The sequence below is a fragment of the Tachypleus tridentatus genome, chromosome 7 (genome assembly GCF_004210375.1).
Source record: "Tachypleus tridentatus isolate NWPU-2018 chromosome 7, ASM421037v1, whole genome shotgun sequence".
Lineage (NCBI taxonomy): Eukaryota > Metazoa > Arthropoda > Merostomata > Xiphosura > Limulidae > Tachypleus > Tachypleus tridentatus.
Genome location: NC_134831.1, coordinates 174,539,156 through 174,558,925, shown reverse-complemented (window position 1 = coordinate 174,558,925; position 19,770 = coordinate 174,539,156). Strand labels below are relative to the sequence as shown.

The 19,770-nt window shown below is 34.0% G+C and overlaps 1 protein-coding gene and 1 long non-coding RNA gene across 7 annotated transcripts; one reads left to right on the top strand and one right to left on the bottom strand.

Moving 5' to 3' along the window:
• Positions 1-6,394: 6,394 nt before the first annotated feature.
• Positions 6,395-10,715, bottom strand: LOC143257293 (uncharacterized). Its single transcript, XR_013031768.1, has 3 exons — positions 10,464-10,715; positions 8,759-8,953; positions 6,395-6,527 (listed from the first exon to the last, which is right to left on the bottom strand). It is a non-coding gene; the product is annotated as an uncharacterized LOC143257293 (long non-coding RNA).
• On the top strand, positions 8,863-19,174 carry LOC143257287 (uncharacterized). Of its 6 annotated transcripts, none has more exons than XM_076515733.1 (2): positions 8,863-9,061; positions 18,082-19,174. In XM_076515733.1, exon 2 carries the CDS (start codon positions 18,113-18,115, stop codon positions 18,737-18,739), a length of 627 nt encoding a protein of 208 aa, XP_076371848.1. In that variant the 5' UTR covers positions 8,863-9,061; positions 18,082-18,112; the 3' UTR covers positions 18,740-19,174. The 6 variants fall into 6 exon arrangements, with proteins under 6 accessions (XP_076371848.1, XP_076371846.1, XP_076371844.1 ...); XM_076515731.1 differs by having other exon boundaries at positions 8,899-9,049; XM_076515729.1 differs by lacking the exon at positions 8,863-9,061 and adding an exon at positions 11,310-11,353.
• The last annotated feature ends 596 nt before the right edge of the window (positions 19,175-19,770 follow it).

Genomic DNA, 19,770 nt, shown 5'->3' with positions numbered 1-19,770 from the left:
TCAATAGAAGGAGATTGAAGGTGTAAAGTGTACATTATCAATAGAAGGAGATGGAAGGTGTAAAGTATACATTATCAATAGAAGGAGATGGAAGGTGTAAATTATACTTTATTAATAGGAGGAAATAGAAAGTGTAAAGTATTCTTTATTAATAGAAGGAGATGGAAGGTGTAAAGTATATATAATTAACAGGAAAAAAGGTGTAAAGTATACATTATCAATAGCAGAAGGTGGAAGGTGTAAAGTATACTTTCTTAATAGAAGGAAATGGAAGGTGTAAAGTGTACATTATCAAAAGGAGATTGAAGGTGTAAAGTGTACATTATCAATAGAAGGAGATTGAAGGTGTAAAGTGTACATTATCAATAGAAGGAAATGGAAGGTGTAAATTATACTTTATTAATAGGAGGAAATAGAAAGTGTAAAGTATACTTTATTAATAGAAGGAGATGGAAGGTGTAAAGTATATATAATTAACAGGAAAAAAGGTGTAAAGTATACATTATCAATAGCAGGAGGTGGAAGGTGTAAAGTATACTTTCTTAATAGAAGGAAATGGAAGGTGTAAAGTGTACATTATCAAAAGGAGATGGAAGGTGTAAAGTGTACATTATCAGAAGGAGATGCAAGGTGTAAAGTATACATTATCAATAGGAGATGGAAGGTGTAAAGTATACATTATCAATAAAAAAAGATGGAAGGTGTAAAATATACATTATCAATAGAAGGAAATGGAACGTGTAAAGTATACATTATCAATTGAAAGAGATGGAAGGTGTAAAGTATACAGTATCAATAAAAGGAAATGGAAGGTGTAAAGTATACATTAACAACGGAAGGAGATGGAAGGTGTGAAGTATACATTATGAGTAGAAGGAGATAAAAGGTGTAAAGTATACATTATCAGAAGGAGATGGAAGGTGTAAAATATACATTATCAGTAGGAGATGGAAGGTGTAAAGTATACATTATCAATAGAAGGAAATGGAAGGTGTAAAGTATACATTATCAATGGAAAGAAATGGAAGGTGTAAAGTATACACTATCAATAAAAGGAAATGGAAGGTGTAAAGTATACATTATCAATAGAAGGAGATGGAAGGTGAAAAGTATACATTATCAATAGAAGGAGATCGAAGGTGTAAAGTATACATTATCAAAAGAAGGAGATGGAAGGTGTAAAGTATACATTATTAATAGAAGGAGATGGAAGGTGTAAAGTATACATTATCAATAAAAGAAGGAGATGGAAGGTGTAAAGTATACATTATCAATAAAAGGAGATGGAAGGTGTAAAGTATACATTATCAATAAAAGGAGATGGAAGGTGTAAAGTATACATTATTAATAGAAGGAAATGGAAGGTGTAAAGTATACATTATCAATAGAAGGAGATGGAAGGTGTAAAGTATACATTATCAATAGGAGATGGAAGGTGTAAAGTATATTTTATTAATAGAAGGAGATGGAAAGTGTAAAGTATACTATTAATAGAAAGAGATAGAAGGAGTAAAGTATACATTATCAATAGAAGAAAATGGAAGGTGTAAAGTATACATTATCAATAAAAGGAGATAGAAGGTGTAAAGTATACTTTATTAATAGAAGGAGATGGAAGGTGTAAAGTATACATTATCAATAGAAGGAGATGGAAGGTGTAAAGTATACTTTATTAATAGAAGGAGATGGAAGGTGTAAAGTGTACATTATCAATAGAAGGAGATGGAAGGTGTAAAGTATACTTTATTAATAGAAGGAGGTGGAAGGTGTAAAGTGTACATTATCTCTAGAAAAAGATGGAAGGTGTAAAGTATTCTTTATTAATAGAAGGAGATGGAAGGTGTTAAGTATACATTATCAATGGAAGGTGTAAAGTATACATTATCAATGCAAGGTGTAAAGTATACATTATCAATAGAAGGATATGGAAGGTGTAAAGTATACATTATCAATAGAATGAGATGGAAGGTGTAAAGTATACTTTATTAATCTAAGGATATGGAAGGTGTAAAGTATACTTTATCAATAGAAGGAGATGGAAGGTGTAAAGTGTACATAATCAATAGAAGGAGATGGAAGGTGTAAAGTGTACATTATCAATAGAAAGAGATGGAAGGTGTAAAGTATACTTTGTTACTGTTATATACACCAGTGTTTATTTTATTGGTTGTTGTCAACAGATGGTGTAAATAAAGAAGCTAGTTATGGAGTCATGGTATTGTTACTTTATATACACCAGTGTTTATTTTATTGGGTGTTGTCAACAGATGGTGTAAATAAAGAAACTAGTTATGGAGTCACGGTATTGTTACTTTATATACACCAGTGTTTATTTTATTGGTTGTTGTCAACAGATGGTGTAAATAAAGAAGCTAGTTATGGAGTCATGGTATTGTTACTTTATATACACCAGTGTTTATTTTATTGGGTGTTGTCACCAGATAGTGTAAATGAAGATGCTAGATTGTTGATAAATTAATCTAACCTTGAAGAAACTTTCTAAGCTTTTTTTTTTACGTATCTCTTTATCTAGTAGTGTCAGTTTACTAGTTACGTGACTAAGTAAAGACTTTTGTGATGTTAATAACAATAGAAGCTTATTGTCATCAAATAATTAGGATAATAGCTTCCACTTGTGCTTAAATTAATTTACATGTTGAACAGCGACATCTGTTGGTGATTAAAGCCTGTTCTATGTAAATGTTTTTGTTTCAACCTTGATAACCAGCATCTTGTAGCCGTTTCCTGTAGCCTAATAAATGTTTCAAAAGCTAAAAGGAATAGATAATCAGTTTACCAAGAAACTTCAGCCCTAAAACCTGTAGTTTTCAAACTTCTTTGCACAATTTATTTATGTGCTGGTCTATTGGTGGTTTTTCATAACAAACAAGAATACAATCAACAATGGTGTTTATTAACACTATTGTGTTGTATAGGCATGATTTCACCCAGTTCAAAGAAGCTGAGTGATGTATCCACAATAACATAAAGTTGCTGACCAAGAGGCGATATGTGGTTCCCTACCGGTAGTGGACGGTACTACAAGTTGTGTTTGTGGTAAACCATTTGGCCATGTACAGAATAATTTAACGACTCAATACCCTGCACTTTAAGCATTTGGTAAGTATCTTGAGTAATATGACCAAGCAGTGTTGTGTGCGTAGCTTAATGATTTATGTGTCCAAGCTAATGTTTGTAACTCGTAGTAAAAAATGAACTTTATAGCTTAGGACCAGGTTGTGCTGTAATAGTGGTAACAAGAGTGGGCGGTGGGTGCTGTTTACTAGTTGTCTATCAGAAATTAAGACAGTATTGCGCTGACAGCTTTTGTGATGTTAGTCCCTCGTGGAACAGCAAGAAGTGTCAGGACGTCCAACTAAAATCTGGGTCTCGATTCGTTGTGGTAAACACAACAGTTTGTCCAATTTGGCTTTGTTCTGAAAAGAAATCCAGTAAAATTAACAAGTTTTAATTTCCTAAATTATAAAGGGACGATTAATATAATTTATTTAAAATGAATTTTGTTAATATTCAGGTTATGATTTATATGTATGGTTTAATTTAAATCCCCAAAATATGACGTTTTCAAATAGTTTGATTTTATCCGATAGATGACTCTACAATCGATTACATCTCGCCCCTTTCCCGGAACGCACTCATCAGTTTTGCAACTATTCGTTTGATCGATGTGTTTAGTGATTTTGTTTGTTTTTTACATTCAGAAAATTTGGTACCTCCGTGTAATTTAATATTGTACATTCTCGTAAATATTTGGTTTCAAGAAACATGCAATGATTGCTACGTCTATCACATTTGCACCATGCTGTATAGAGTAACGAGTAGTGGAATATGTCGAAATGTACTAATTGTACTTGGTGAACATTAGAACTGATATAAGAATATTATGCTAAGAAACCGGATAACTAGTGATCAGTAAATAACTGTAATATTGTGTTAAGAAACCGGATAACTAGTGATCAATCAATAACTGTAATATTGTGTTAAGAAACCGGGAAACAAGTGATCAGTCAATAACTGTAATATTATGTTAAGAAACCGGATAACTAGTGATCAGTCAATAACTGTAATATTGTATTGAAAAACCGGGAAACAAGTGATCAGTCAATAACTGTAATATTGTGTTAAGAAACCGGGAAACAAGTGATCAGTCAATAACTGTAATATTGTGTTAAGAAACCGGGAAACAAGTGATCAATCAGTAACTGTAATATTGTGTTAAGAAACCGGATAACTAGTGATCATTCAATAACTGTAATATTGTGTTAGAAACCAGGAAACAAGTGATCAGTCAATAACTGTAATATTGTGTTAAGAAACCGGATAACTAGTGATCAGTAAATAACTGTAATATTGTGTTAAGAAACCGGATAACTAGTGATCAGTCAATAACTGTAATATTGTGTTAAGAAACCGGATAACTAGTGATCAGTAAATAACTGTAATATTGTGTTAAGAAACCGGATAACTAGTGATCATTCAAAAACTGTAATATTGTGTTAAGAAACCGGATAACTAGTGATCAATCAGTAACTGTAATATTGTGTTAAGAAACCGGATAACTAGTGATCAGTCAATAACTGTAATATTGTGTTAAGAAACCGGGAAACAAGTGATCAGTCAATAACTGTAATATTGTGTTAAGAAACCGGATAACTAGTGATCAATCAATAACTGTAATATTGTGTTAAGAAACCGGATAACTAGTGATCAATCAATAACTGTAATATTGTGTTAAGAAACCGGATAACTAGTGATCAGTAAATAACTGTAATATTGTGTTAAGAAACCGGATAACTAGTGATCAGTCAATAACTGTAATATTGTGTTAAGAAACCGGATAACTAGTGATCAATCAGTAACTGTAATATTGTGTTAAGAAACCGGATAACTAGTGATCAATCAATAACTGTAATATTGCGTTAAGAAACCGGGAAACAAGTGATCAGTCAATAACTGTAATATTGTGTTAAGAAATTGGATAACTAGTGATCATTCAATAACTGTAATATTGCGTTAAGAAACCGGGAAACAAGTGATCAATCAGTAACTGTAATATTGTGTTAAGAAACCGGATAACTAGTGATCATTCAATAACTGTAATATTGTGTTAAGAAACCGGGAAACAAGTGATCAATCAGTAACTGTAATATTGTGTAAAGAAATAAGGACCTCAAAGACAGGAACGTAAAGGTAACACTTTCTTTGCCAACATCAACTGTCTGATATCTTTGAGCTATAGTATCATTTTCTTTATTAATAGCTGTTGATATTCTCACGTTAGGTAACAATTTCTCTACTAGTTGATATTAAGAGGTATATGCATTATTCTAGACAAACACAGACTTTAAGACAACCGTATATTTATTTAGAAAACATTAAAGTAGACACTACCTTCCTATTAGCATCCTGTTTCAGCTGATAAGCTTGTATTTTCAAGGTCGAACGTTTCCTTGGTAACTTGTTAGAGTCGTTTATTACCAGTTCTTAGTTTTGTTTCTGTTATTATAATCCTATTTCTAAACGTAACTCTTCTCACAGATCTTACCAAAACAAAACTATACACGTCTTCTACAATCCCCTGAATTATTAAGTAATATTATACATAGATAGGTTAATATTTTGTATCATAAAGATGTCAATATTAAAGAGAGAAGCATCGTGATTGGGGCGCCACCTAGTGGCATGGTTAACGTGCACAAGACCGACCTGACTGGACCCAAGAGTTGTGTTTTTTATCCTCTTTCTCTGTATCGGAATTCTTAGCCATACATGTGTGACGAAGCTTTAAGAGTACTTTGGTGGCTATGTTGAACCTGCAATAGGTCAGAACAGAAACAAAAATTTACATCACACACAACTTATTTTTAAGTTCACAATTTGTAATAGTGTATTGATTGTTCTAATTTTAGGAGTTAAATCGCTAGGTCTTGTGAATCGTTATTCATGTGACTGAAACCATGGTGAAAGCAAAGTTACAGTGGCAAGGTTAAAATGGATCATTATTGTTATCTTTTTCATATTGTGTGTGTGAAACCTGAAGTACCACTGAATTGTGAAACCTAACAGTATATATGTATGGTCACAGTTATCCAATACCTTTCACGTTTTAAACTGCAACCTGAAGTAACATTAAGTTTTCTAAGTTCATTTTAGTTCAAGTTATTTATTACAATTTATAAAACGTTTCTAGTTAAAAGGAACAGTTAAGAACTAAACATTTCTTCTTTTTGAAATACATCTGTATAAACTATGATCAAATTTCGAATCATTATAATTATGCAAAACTGAAACACATTAAGAAAATTTTTCTTTTACAACAAAGTTTTTGCTTCTTGAACACTGGTATTCCTTATAGATGTTTGGCTACTGATCACGAAAATCCATCCACATTTGCCCGTCACGTACCATTTTATTGAAATCTTCAGTTTCACCAGGACATTGCTACAATGGAAAAACGATATCAGGACAACTGGAATCCGTCAATGCTTGCTGACTACTGTTGAACACTGCAACACATTGAATACAAGCTAAAATCAGGACCAAAACACTTTTAATTACATTGAACTTAATAGCGTATTAGAAACAAACGCAATTAAATACGTTATTGCCGGTAAACAGTTAACTGTCTATTTCTCAGAGTTCCTATGTGATGAAGCACACCCAAAACTATATTTGTACATACCCACCAGGTACCTGTCACAATCAACAAAACTTTTCAAAAAAATTGTTGTGCAATGTAATCGGTATCTACTGCGGGCGCGACATTAATAGCCCCTTGTACTAAAAAATATAATGAGGAAGAAAGCATTTGTTGCTTATTGACTTGTAAAGTATTAAAGATGATATACTGTTTTACAATGACAGTTTATATGTAGATTCTAACAATAGAACAATACCAATGTCAGATTGTTTTATAATAAATCTGTAGATGTAGATTCTAACAACAGAACAGTACCAATGTCAGATTGTTTTATAATAAATCTATAGATGTAGATTCTAACAACAGAACAGTACCAATGTCAGATTGTTTGATAATAAATCTGTAGATGTAGATTCTAACAACAGAACAGTACCAATGTCAGATTGTTTGATAATAAATGTGTAGATGTAGATTCTAACAACAGAATAGTACCAATGTCACATTGTTTTATAATAAATCTGTAGATGTATATTCTAACAACAGAACAGTACCAATGTCAGATTGTTTGATAATAAATCTGTAGATGTAGATTCTAACAACAGAACAGTACCAATGTCAGATTGTTTGATAATAAATGTGTAGATGTAGATTCTAACAACAGAACAGTACCAATGTCACATTGTTTTATAATAAATCTGTAGATGTATATTCTAACAACAGAACAGTACCAATGTCAGATTGTTTGATAATAAATCTGTAGATGTAGATTCTAACAACAGAACAGTACCAATGTCAGATTGTTTGATAATAAATGTGTAGATGTAGATTCTAACAACAGAACAGTACCAATGTCAGATTGTTTGATAATAAATCTGTAGATGTAGATTCTAACAACAGAACAGTACCAATGTCAGATTGTTTGATAATAACTGTTAAGATGTAGATTCTAACAACAGAACAGTACCAATGTCAGATTGTTTAATAATAAATGTGTAGATGTAGATTCTAACAACAGAACAGTACCAGTGTCAGATTGTTTGATAATAAATCTGTAGATGTAGATTCTAACAACAGAACACAACCAATGTCAGATTGTTTGATAATAACTGTTAAGATGCAGATTCTAACAACAGAACAGTACCAATGTCAGATTGTTTGATAATAAATCTGTAGATGTAGATTCTAACAACAGAACAGTACCAATGTCAGATTGTTTGATAATAAATCTGTAGATGTAGATTATAACAACAGAACAGTACCAATGTCAGATTGTTTTATAATAACTATTAACATGTATATTCTAACAACAGAACAGTACCAATGTCAGATTGTTTTATAATAACTGTTAACATGTATATTCTAACAACAGAACAGTACCAATGTCAGATTGTTTGAAAAACTGTTTGGATTCAGAATTTTTCTCCTGATGACACAGGTATGATAGATCTCGATGATACAGGATTATAATACAGCTATGATAACTGTTTATGACACAGGTAAAGCAGTTGTTTATAACACAGTTAACCTACAGTGACACGGGTACAATCACTTGTTAAACAATACAAGGACTATTATTTCCACAGCTATTATAGTTTTTGGTACAACAAATAATTATCGAAGATGGAAAATATGTTTAACGTTCTAGTCAGAACATTTTGGTCAGGGCTCTGTTGTTATCGTCACAAGTCTGATTATATTTTTAGTACAGTGGACAGTATGCATGGCTTGGTGGAATGTGTAATAACAGATCTTAAGAAACTGTTTAACATCACCCGAACCACTTTATTATAGCTAAAATTATAGATTTGCAAATCATGACCTTAATCTGAACATTGTGGTCAACATGGTCATCGTTTCAAACTTCACACTAAAATTAACATGGTCAACGTTTTAATTAACCGATCTTAACTGGACCCTATAACTAACATTTCTGGCAATTAACTTTCAGATGGAAAGCAATAATTGAACCAAATGGTTTTTTTGTGTGTATCACTGTTTCTATGTTTTAACATGCTTGTTCTTGTGTGTTTGAACCTGAGAGTTTTATATGTTTGTATAGTTTCTTAAACTTATTGTGTAGCATTTTAAAGATCGTACCCTTCTGTGACAACGGCAGATTTTTAACCTATGGGCATCATTGTCAATGACGTCATGTCGTTCAGCCACTTCTCAGCTTTCTGCGAGACTTCCTGAACTGAAGGGGCGGAGGCGTACCAAGCAGCTTGACTAGTGTTAGTGTCTACATTCCACAAGTTGTATAGGTTATCAGGTGGCAGCACCTTGAAGTGTTATCTAGAAAACAGTGAAATATTATTTGTTAGTTTGGAGCAGCAGATAAAACAAGGGTGACAACAGAATATTCCGAAACTTCTAAAGTGACTGTAAGAGGTGAGAACACTCGTATGTAACAGTTACTTTCCTTTAATATGTAAATACAATACTGGGTCACAGATTTTTCTACTCTCGTCAGAGAAGACAGTGTAGTTAACAATTCCAATTTTTACGACGCGACAAAAGATTTCAAATTGACGGATTAAACCACATAAAGATTGTGATACGTTTTTGCCTATTTAATAACCGACTAAGATGAGAGTATACAAGCCAGCAGACATGCGCAGTCGAGTATAATAGATCGAAGTTTCTCGTCCATATTTCTTCCAATTACAGATTTTTTTTTATTTAAACCTGGAGTTTTTCAATTATATTAGACACTACGTCACAATTTTTTTCAAGGAAACAAATTTGCTGTTTTTATTATGAAGTTTGAAAGTATCCTCTGATATACGTGAGAAATGACAGTGTCGTAAAAAGTGTTTGTTTGTTTAGAATTAAACACAAACCTACATAATGGGCTATCCGTGCTCTGGCAACCACAGGTATCGAAACCCGGTTTTTAGTGATGTGTGTCTGCAGACATACCACTGTGCCACTAGGAGGCTGTAAAAAGTGTGTTAATGTAGCTTCATTTCGTACCAAGAAAGTTCAATTATAAATTCATTGTTTAAAGTGTCAAAAGACTAGCGATGTTTCCTTTATCAGCAATTGACTTGATAAAATGTAACATTGACTTGGATAAAATGTAACATTGACTTGATAAAATGTAACATTGACTTGGATAAAATGTAACATTAACTTGATAAAATGTAACATTAACTTGATAAACTGTAACATTAACTTGATAAACTGTAACATTAACTTGGATAAAATGTAACATTCACTTGGATAAAATGTAACATTGACTTGGTAGATCAGGTATAAAGAAGTAAGAAAGAAGATAAAACAAATATTTATAATAGTTGTGGTTTATAGACTTTTATTTTGACCTCTATCCATCTCATGTGGTTATGTTTTTCACACTAAACACACGTTGGTAGTGGATTTTTGACTAACCGTCAGAGATTATAATACAAGAGTTTTGCTTTTTTAAAGAAAAGAGGTTCAATTGAGTTAAGGTGAATATTTCTCTCATTGAACAATTTGTGTTATAAACAAGATAACAAGTTATTTAATGTACAAATTAAAACTTTCCAAGTTATAATCGGTTCTGTATATCGTAGAGCGCGTGAGATAGTTTTATGTACGGAGGAGAGATCAAGCCTTGGATTTTACAGTTATAAACTCTGAACTTTATCGCTGTGTTATCAGTGGATAGTTTTCGAAATTAACGTACATACATAGCTGTAATTATAACAGTGTATACTATTACAATAGTGATATTAATGTACGCTAACAGATTGATGTCAGCAGGTTTAACATTACAGTTTGTGGTAAAGCAGTAAATCTTTAGAGCCCACAAACTCACCTGAAACAGTCTCCTACTGAAAAGTGGTCTTCCATATTTCAACTATAATTGTTTACCTTACTCAAGCGTAATAATAAATAATCAGTCTGAGTGGTGGTCCTAAACTCTTCCCAGTACACACACATACGACTTTTACCTCACTCTAGCCGAGTCTAGCGTAATAGTAGAGAAACAGACTGTGTTGAGTTTTGCGGCTTCTAGATGACAGCACTTTATTATACTGTGGCTGAGTCATATCCTGTGTTGTTTAGCATGGTAAACGTTCATTAGCTGAAGTCATTCTCTCAAACGATACTAGTATATGTAACAATGTCTATGTAGTGTTGATAAATGCATGTATGAATGAATATATGTATTAGTAGTTCGACTCTGTGGATACTTCAACACCCTAGAATTTATTGATAAGAGAACCCTGGAGCTGTGCAAATAATAAATACAATAGACCCACACTACCAAAGATGGGGCTCACGATATTACCCACGTCACATGAGGGTACTCACGATATTACCCACATCACATGAGGGGACTCATGATGTTACACATGTTACATGAAGTAGGATATAACAAGAATGAATCAGGTAAATTGAGAACACAACTGCCAAGCAACGTACACATGATAATAACTCCTAAGTCTCAGTCAAGAGTCAATAGATACAGTTTAACTTTGTACAACAAAGTTAGTCAAACCTAGTGTTATGTTAGAACCTACCCAATTATCCCACTACTTCAAGGGAAGTCAGCATACCTGAAAACGCCACACGTGTATGCATGTTAACAACTATGTACATGCGTAACAATAATGACACGCGCACGGTCGGCTATGTCGAGTGTAGAAGGTGTGTGCTCGACTAAAAGTGGGTGATGATTTTATGTAAACAGAAAGGAGGATGGTAAGACGACATTAGGTGTACATCTGTTTGTATTGAAGTGTTAGCTGTTTGCCCCATTTATTAGTGGAATTTTAAGTCGCTTTAATATTATCAAATGGCCTCAGAAGAACTTCATAAGTAAAAAAAAATCGTCGCATTCACCATATAGTTTGTTGTTGTTTGTTTCAAAATGGTCTCCCGCAACCCTACTATCTCAGTAGTCCTTTCTCGCAAACCTGCTGTTCAAGTATTGTGTTTTACTGTTTGTTTTAAAACAAAACTACACGATGGGAAATTAAGCCAAGGATTTTAGTATTTAAGTCTATAAACTTACCGTTGACCCACCAGGGGTGGCACTTCTCAACACAACCATGTTAAACTACTGACTCAAAGCGGATTACATACATTTTAAAATCTCAAAACTATGTTTTACAGAAAAACGGTTGTTAGACAGCTGAAGTAGATTCACCATCCAAACATTTGTACAGCTGACAATTTTGGATAGAGTTGACTGGTAATACCCTAAAGCTTTACCATGCTATAGCTTTTGGAACACAGTTGTTGTTTTTTGGTGAGTGCTTTTACACCATAGACATTGAGCAAGAAACCATTTTTGTAGCGTCAGGAAAGCGCATGAAACCCATTTAGATGCTGTAAATATTGATTTTTTAAAAGATGGTTGATGAACTTCAAGTGTAAAGTTCATTCACCTTTTGATTGCAGTTCTCCTGAGACTCGGAGCAATAAAACATTGCAGTTCTCTGGAGTGCTCCAATATAACCTGTCTTTTCATGGTGGGCAGATAGGAAGAAAAGAGGTGATTATTGTGTTAGTACCCATTAAATAGCTTTGAAATCTCGCCAATCTTTTGGAAGTAAGCTTGAAGAAAAAGAGAGTATTCATCACATTATATAATACTCCACTACCTTTAGTTGTCTCCTGGTTCAGTCTTCGTATCTTGCTGTGACATAATCAACATTATTTGCTCCTTGTTTGATAACGCTGGCAACTCTCGAAACGTTATAGCAAGAGTTCCATCACACTATGTTGTAGATGTAATGTGTTGGAATGTTCACCGGCCTTTCACTTTACATAGATGTAATGTGTTGGAATGCTCACCGGCCTTTCACTTTACATAGATGTAATGTGTTGGAATGTTCACCGGCCTTTCACTTTACATAGATGTAATGTGTTGGAATGTTCACCGGCCTTTCACTTTACATAGTTGTAATGTGTTGGAATGTTCACCGGCCTTTCACTTTACATAGATGTAATGTGTTGGAATGTTCACCGGCCTTTCACTTTACATAGTTGTAATGTGTTGGAATGTTCACCGGCCTTTCACTTTACATAGATGTAATGTGTTGGAATGTTCACCGGCCTTTCACTTTACATAGATGTAATGTGTTGGAATGTTCACCGGCCTTTCACTTTACATAGATGTAACATGTTAGAATGTTCACTGGCTTTAACTTCAGATAGATGTAACATGTTAGATGTTCACTGGCCTTTAATCTTAGATAGGGACTGTAACATGTTAGAATGTTCAGAGATTGAAACACGTGTGACTATCTATTTAAGATATCCTAGTATTGGAGTCTTACACAAAACATTATATATGCTTTTATAAGATGAAATATAGAGAACTTTAATTGCTCTATAACTGATTTGTTTCAAAATCTATACTTTTCTAATATTTCACCTATTAGGATTTTTGAATATCGTAAACAAACTTAAGCTAATCCGTAAGCTGCACGTGCTGCTTTCAAGTGTCGCAAGACCTATTGTCCAAACAAAGGCCAAATATTATAAATTTTAATAAATAAATACCTTCTATACGAAGTATATCTTAGGACGCAGTTGCTCTCTAGTTACCCACCACTAATATAGGACTTTTAGAATACAAACTTCTGTTGTTGTTGGGTTTTTTCTCCATGTCTTCTATTGGTCAAATAATCACAACTCACGAGGTAGTTAATTCGTTACTTTTGTAGTTACCGCTTTAATGAGCGAAAACATTTTTCATGTCAAACACAGAAATGAAAAGACCGATAAAACTTAGAATTCAGGTGAAAACTACTGTTTTCTTTGCATGTGTTTGGGTCACACACTGGTACAGCGGCAAGTCTATGGATTTATAACGCTAAGATCAGTGGTTCGGGAGACTCAGCAGATATTCCGATTTGGCTTTTCTAAAAGAAAACACGGGCGTACGTTTGGATCTGTATTTGTGTCTTTAGGCTATAATTACAGATAAGTGCTTTTTTTTTTTCATTTGCTAAATGAGACTTTAACATAAAAACTTCTAACGAATACCGTATATTTATAACATGATTCAGAGAAACTCCAATTGCTTTGGTAACTATTCACTTTTGTGCTGGAACTTAATAATTAATTCTTGAAGTTCTATGTTCCCTATTGTTCAAGCATAAAAAATAAGTCTTAAACTATGGGGCGTTCATTAGGCTTCTCGTGATATCAATTTTAACATTGCAAATTAGAAGATAGGATCGCCATCTTGTGAGCATTTCCTGTTGTTAGTGACCTTTTAGTAAAATATTAATCATGATATTTTTTGTTTGCTCCTTTCGCCGCTTAAAACAGCGCGTGACCATTTTCTTGTACGTTTTGCCTCGATAATTTTTGAGGACTTTAAAGTTTGATAGAATTTTTTAACATAACTTAATACAATTTATATCTTATGGATAAAGTAAATATAAAAAAGAAAGTATTAGTTTGTTTTTGGGTAAGATGGTGTCATTCTCTAAATTTAGGTACCGACTGCAGCGAAACCTTGTGTTTCATAATAAAGCAATTTCGAAATCAATGATTAAGCCTTACCTCATTTCCAAATTTAAACTCGTGAAGCAAAAACAGTTTTACCCGATTTCAAGCTCTAAACTGAATTACAACATTTTGGCGTCTTTACACTTAAAAATTGGGTAAATAATTTTGTGGAAATTCCAACTTTGTATAATAGTCTTTCTAATTCGGTAAACATTTCATCATATATTTTCGGTTCTGCCTAATATGCCTAACAACCCTTAGGTTCTGCCAAACAACCCTTAGGATTTGCCTAACAACCCTTAGGTTCTACCTAACAACCTTTAGGTTCTGCCTAACAACCATTTTACTTTCGTGTAAATTTCATATTTTTGTTTAATGTTTCTATAATTAATATTGGCGACTTTGGTAAGTTGTAAAGCAAGTTATGCAGTATTTGACTTCTATACTACAGAGATTTAACCTCTGTAGTATTCTATTATTTAAGTTATAATATTATATTTTAGTTTTATTCTAGCTTATAACTTATATTTTAGTATGTGTGTTTTTATGACAACAAAGCCACATCAGACCATCTGCCAAGTCCACCAAAACAAACCAAACCATCTGCTGAGACCACCAAGGGGAATCGAAGTATATTTCAGTGAGCTCTTTAATGCAAGTTGGCTTGGAATACATTTAAAGAGTAAATATAAATCGGATATCAGCTTAGTAAACCACAATGATGCGAAGTCCGAAATCTTTAATGTTTGATATGTGAAAGTTTATTTCTTATCATTTTTTCTATGTGTTTATTACAGTGCTTCATTGTGCTTGTTTGTGTATTTTGAATTTCGCTCAAAGCTACTCGAGGACTATCTGCGCTAGCAGTGTAAGACTAGAGGGAAGGCAGCTAGTCATCACCACCCACCTCTAACTCTTCGGCTACTTTTTACCAACAAATAGTGGGGATTGATCGTCATATTATAATGCTCCCATGGCTGAAAGGGCGACCATGTTTGGTGCGACGAGGATTCGAACCCGCGATCCTCAGATTACGAGTCTTAACCCACCTGATTAAAATCAACATTTATTTGCCCCTCAGTGTCACAGCGTTGCGTTTACAGAATGACGATGCTAACCTCAGTGTCACAGCGGTACGTTTACAGAATAACGATGCTAACCTCAGTGTCACAGCGGTACGTTTACAGAATGACGATGCTAACCTCAGTGCCACAGCGGTACGTTTACAGAATGACGATGCTAACCTCGGTGTCACAGCGGTACGTTTACAGAATGACGATGCTAACCTCAGTGCCACAGCGGTACGTTTACAGAATGACGATGCTAACCTCAGTGCCACAGCGGTACGTTTACAGAATGACGATGCTAACCTCGGTGTCACAGCGGTAAAGAATGACGATGCTAACCTCAGTGTCACAGCGGTACGTTTACAGAATAACGATGTTAAAATCAGGGGGGGGGGTTGATTCCTCTCCGTGGACACAGAAGATAGTCCAATGTTCCTTTGCTATAATAAAAACACACTCTCTCATACTCACACACATATAGTGGCACAGCGGCAAGTCTGTATTCTAATAACGCTAGAAATCGGGTTTTGATACCCGTGGTGAGTACAGACCGTCCTTGGTGTAGTTTTGTGTTTAAAAGCAAAGAAACGAATCTTTGTCTTTTTATCGTTATACATCATCAATCTTGTACCAGTCGTTTAGTGATAACTGTGACTTTATATTTGTTTTCACCAAAAACTAGTCTTGTTGTATCATTCACTTTCAATAATATTCGATAGTGATTTCAGTTACAATTTATTTTTGTATTTAAGTTCACTATTAGTGTTTTATCATTTGTTTTTGTTTTTTTTCAAGATTGAACTAGTTTGTGTGACTTTCGTGACAGGTTCAATCGACATTGAATAGAAACTAATCGTATTCAGTGACTTATTAAATATTAATCACACGGTTTGATTGTTTAAGCACGTATTTTGTACAGGCTAAAATACGTTTCCACTAGGAAAGCAATAGAACACATAAAAAGAAAAAGTGAACAGTCACACTTTAATGCCTTTTAGTCCTAGATACTGGTTGAAACTAGATTTGTTTCCTGGGCGTTACACGAGAATAGCCTTCGCCAAAACTGTGGCAAATGGGTAGTGTTAATAATTTATGAGACACAATGATAATTCATTTTAGATACAGTATATTTCAACTGATCTGCATTATTCGATTGAACTGCTGAACAATGTAAACAAAAATTGTATACTAAAGTATTGGTAAAATGGAAGTGTTGAAATTATTAAGGAAAACATTAGGCCCAGGACTGCGTGATAGAAATAATTATATTTTTGTCGGTTTTTTTTTTCTGCGTGGACTTTTCATTGTATAGCATAAGTTTTCATATGGTTAGTAATTCCACATGTTTTTCTCGTTGAGTCAGTTATATTTTTATGTCGAAATGAAATTTCCAAGTAAATTAGAGAAAAAACAAAAAACATTGAGGTTAGTCCTTGAAATTACGTTAGGCCTAACAAATATCTTTCAGAAAACGGGAACTATCGTGGTAAAAGTCTTATCTGGTCGAAGATAACATTGTTGTACAGTGAAAATAGAAGTGAATCATGTGTCAGTTCTAATCGTGAGTTACGTGACCAGTTCAAGCCGATAGTTTAATAGCCTTATCATTTGAAAGACACGATAGGTCTACGTGTCATCGATTGGTAATGTTTAAAACGGATTAGTCCGTTGTATGCACAGAGTCGAGGAAATTCGGTAACACTGCTTTATTTACTTATCATGATCGTTGTGATAAATTATTCTCTGGTATAAATATTTTTATCATTAATGTAGTGTAGTTTCTTGAATATCAGTGTATTTATTGAATTGTATTGATTGTTAGTGTTACTAAAAGCTCTTGGAAACCAATGTAAACAGGAATATTTTTGACGATAGCAATGTTAAGTTATATCTCCCAACTCAGCGGTGTTAACTAGTTGATTTCAAGGCATTTAACGCTAAAGGTTAGTTTTAGATATACGTAATGGACGCAGCACAACTGGTCCATTGTGTAACTCTGCTCTGAGCAAAAACAAATAAAAGTTTAAATTAATATGAATAACTGTTTTTGAATGGCAGAATTTTTCTTAAAACTCTGGAAGTGTGAACAAGAACAAAGGTGAATTTAGACTCTAAGGGAATTCAATAAGACGGATTTACAACAAAATAAACGAAACAATGGACTACTTGTGATGGGACACTCTAAATCCGTTGAGCTCCAACAGATGGACTATCTTTGATAAGATATGACATTTTAAGCCCGTTGAACTCCAACAGATGGACTACCTTTAATAAGATACACTGCTGGCCAAAATCTTAAGGCCAATGAACATAAAGAAAAAATATGCATTTTGCGTTGTTAGTCTCAACCATTTATTTGAGCAGAGCTTCAAAACATGAAAATAAGAAAAGGGAAAATAAAAATAAAAAACTTTTTAGCATTTAATAGGAAAATGTGAACACTATGAAATTAGAATGTTTAGAATGTCCTATCTTATTAAAGGTAGTCCACCTGTTGGAGTTCAAAAGGTTTAGAATGTCCTATATTATTAAACCCTTTGAACTCCAACAGGTGAACTATCTTTAATAATATAAGACATTCTAAACCCTTTGAACTCCAACAAGTGGACTACCTTTAATAAGATGTGACATTCTAAACCTGTAAAACTCCAAAATATGGACTATCTTTAATAAAATATGACATTTTAAACCTGTCGAAATCTCAAAAGTTGGTTTTCAGTTACAAACTATCATTTTTCATCTTAAGGATGAAAGGTTTTGGTGTTGAAAAAAAACCAAGTTCTCGTTGAAAAAATGTAAACTTTTATAGTTAACAACAAAAGTTTTGTTCTTATTTCCAAGAACGATGTAATTCATTTCTGTTCACGTGTTTAGGTAATTTCTTTTTAATTTCAGGATATATTGTTCAGACAGAATCGTGGCGGAGATGAGAAGTCCCCGACTGCCAGGGGTGGAGCGGCTGAGGTACAAGATAGAAGAAGGCAAACTTAGCAAGCAGTTGGATGAAAGTCCAGGCTTCATAAGAAATCAGAATTTTAGGAAGAGCTGTCCCATTATGACATCAACGTCGGAAAAGTTTTCAAGAAGGAGAAAGCCTATTTTGCCCATTACTTGTCGAAAGACGTCACGTGTACTTAACAACAGCGACTTGGAACTAACTGTGGAAGGTCTAAATTTACATAACGACGTTTATTCTCCAGTAATAAGCGCTTCATCCACACTGACATCTCTTTCAAGCGGTCGGAAGACTGGTGACGTCACCTCCTCAAGACGAATCTCGCTTCCAGTATATGGTAGTTTACGCATGCGTAGATCACACCAGAAGTTCTTCGAGATCCACGAGGCTTTTTCTGACGTCGGTGTACTTTCGGGTACTGTCCAGGAATGTGTTGTTGACGGTCCTTTCCACCAGAGGTCACCAGCTCATCTCAACCAGGAATTTGATTGGATGAATTACCGGTCGTCTACCCACTCGTCACGCATGTCGACATCGTCACAGAGTTCTTGCACCAGCGAAGACGACGTTTGGATTCCAAGAAAGCATTCGGTATAAGATAGAGGTTTAAAACAACAAGCAACGAAAGCACTTAGTTTAAAGTATCGGTGTAAAAATGTCTTTCATCAGCTGGCTGATGGATAGGCTTGACTTACTTGCTGGTATTTCGTTAACGTACCGTTAAAGAGAGGGTTCAACTGGTGTAGTAGAATATTCACAAGGGAACAGTGATGAGAAAAGTGACTATGAAACATGTTGCTGTGGTAATGAAGTGCTGTTCTGTTATTAAATGAATCTTAAGAGCTTTGATTTAACACCTTTTGACAAGGTTGGGTTACGCACGCGATTTTATCGTTTTTTTTTTTGTAACTTGTTTCATTCCGCATTAAAGTTTGAAATTTTGTTTCGTTTCAAAATGTTGGATAGAATTATTGTAGTTGATATTTACTCTGTATTTTAAAGATATCAGAATAAAGGTCTTCGACAGAAAAACGCTGTAGTGTTTTAATTAGATCTGTTTATATATACAGGGTAGCCCGTAAGTTTCTACCCATCCATATATCTCATGTATCCAGGGTATCTGTGTGCTATCCCTCATTCTCGCTGCATAATATTATGCGACGCCATGTTCTGTGAGACATTTTCCCTCAATAGCAGGGGTTATTGTTCCAAATGCCGCGGTAACAGCTGCCTTCAACTCATCATTTGTATTATAACGTTGTTTAGACACAATGTCCTTTATATATCCCCAAAGAGAGTTATCATATGTTGTACTTGTCACAATACGCTCTTCAAGTGTAAATGGGCTTACATCGGCCATATTTCTCTGAAAAAAAGAAACAAATTTATAATACATGCGTAATTGAATATAACATAATAACACATGAATGGGTAGGGACTTACGGGCCACCCTGTAGATCTGTTAATGAGTATTCCATAAGAACGGTGAACGTTTTGTTTTCAGTTTCTGAAAATAAAAGTCCTGGGAATTTAATCAAACACTATTGTCACCGTATATATATACGGTAAAAATAACGAATACGAATTACATTGTTTCTAATGTGTTATTACATTCAAACCTCTAATAT

What these genes read in the sequence shown, in the direction of transcription:
- LOC143257287 (XM_076515729.1), top strand. Translation starts at nt 11,325, where the DNA reads ATGATTTTATGTAAACAGAAAGGAGGATG. An exon ending in TGTAAACAGAAAGGAGGATG is followed by an intron (nt 11,354 to 18,081) that starts GTAAGACGACAT and finishes TTTTAATTTCAG; the next exon opens with GATATATTGTTCAGACAGAA.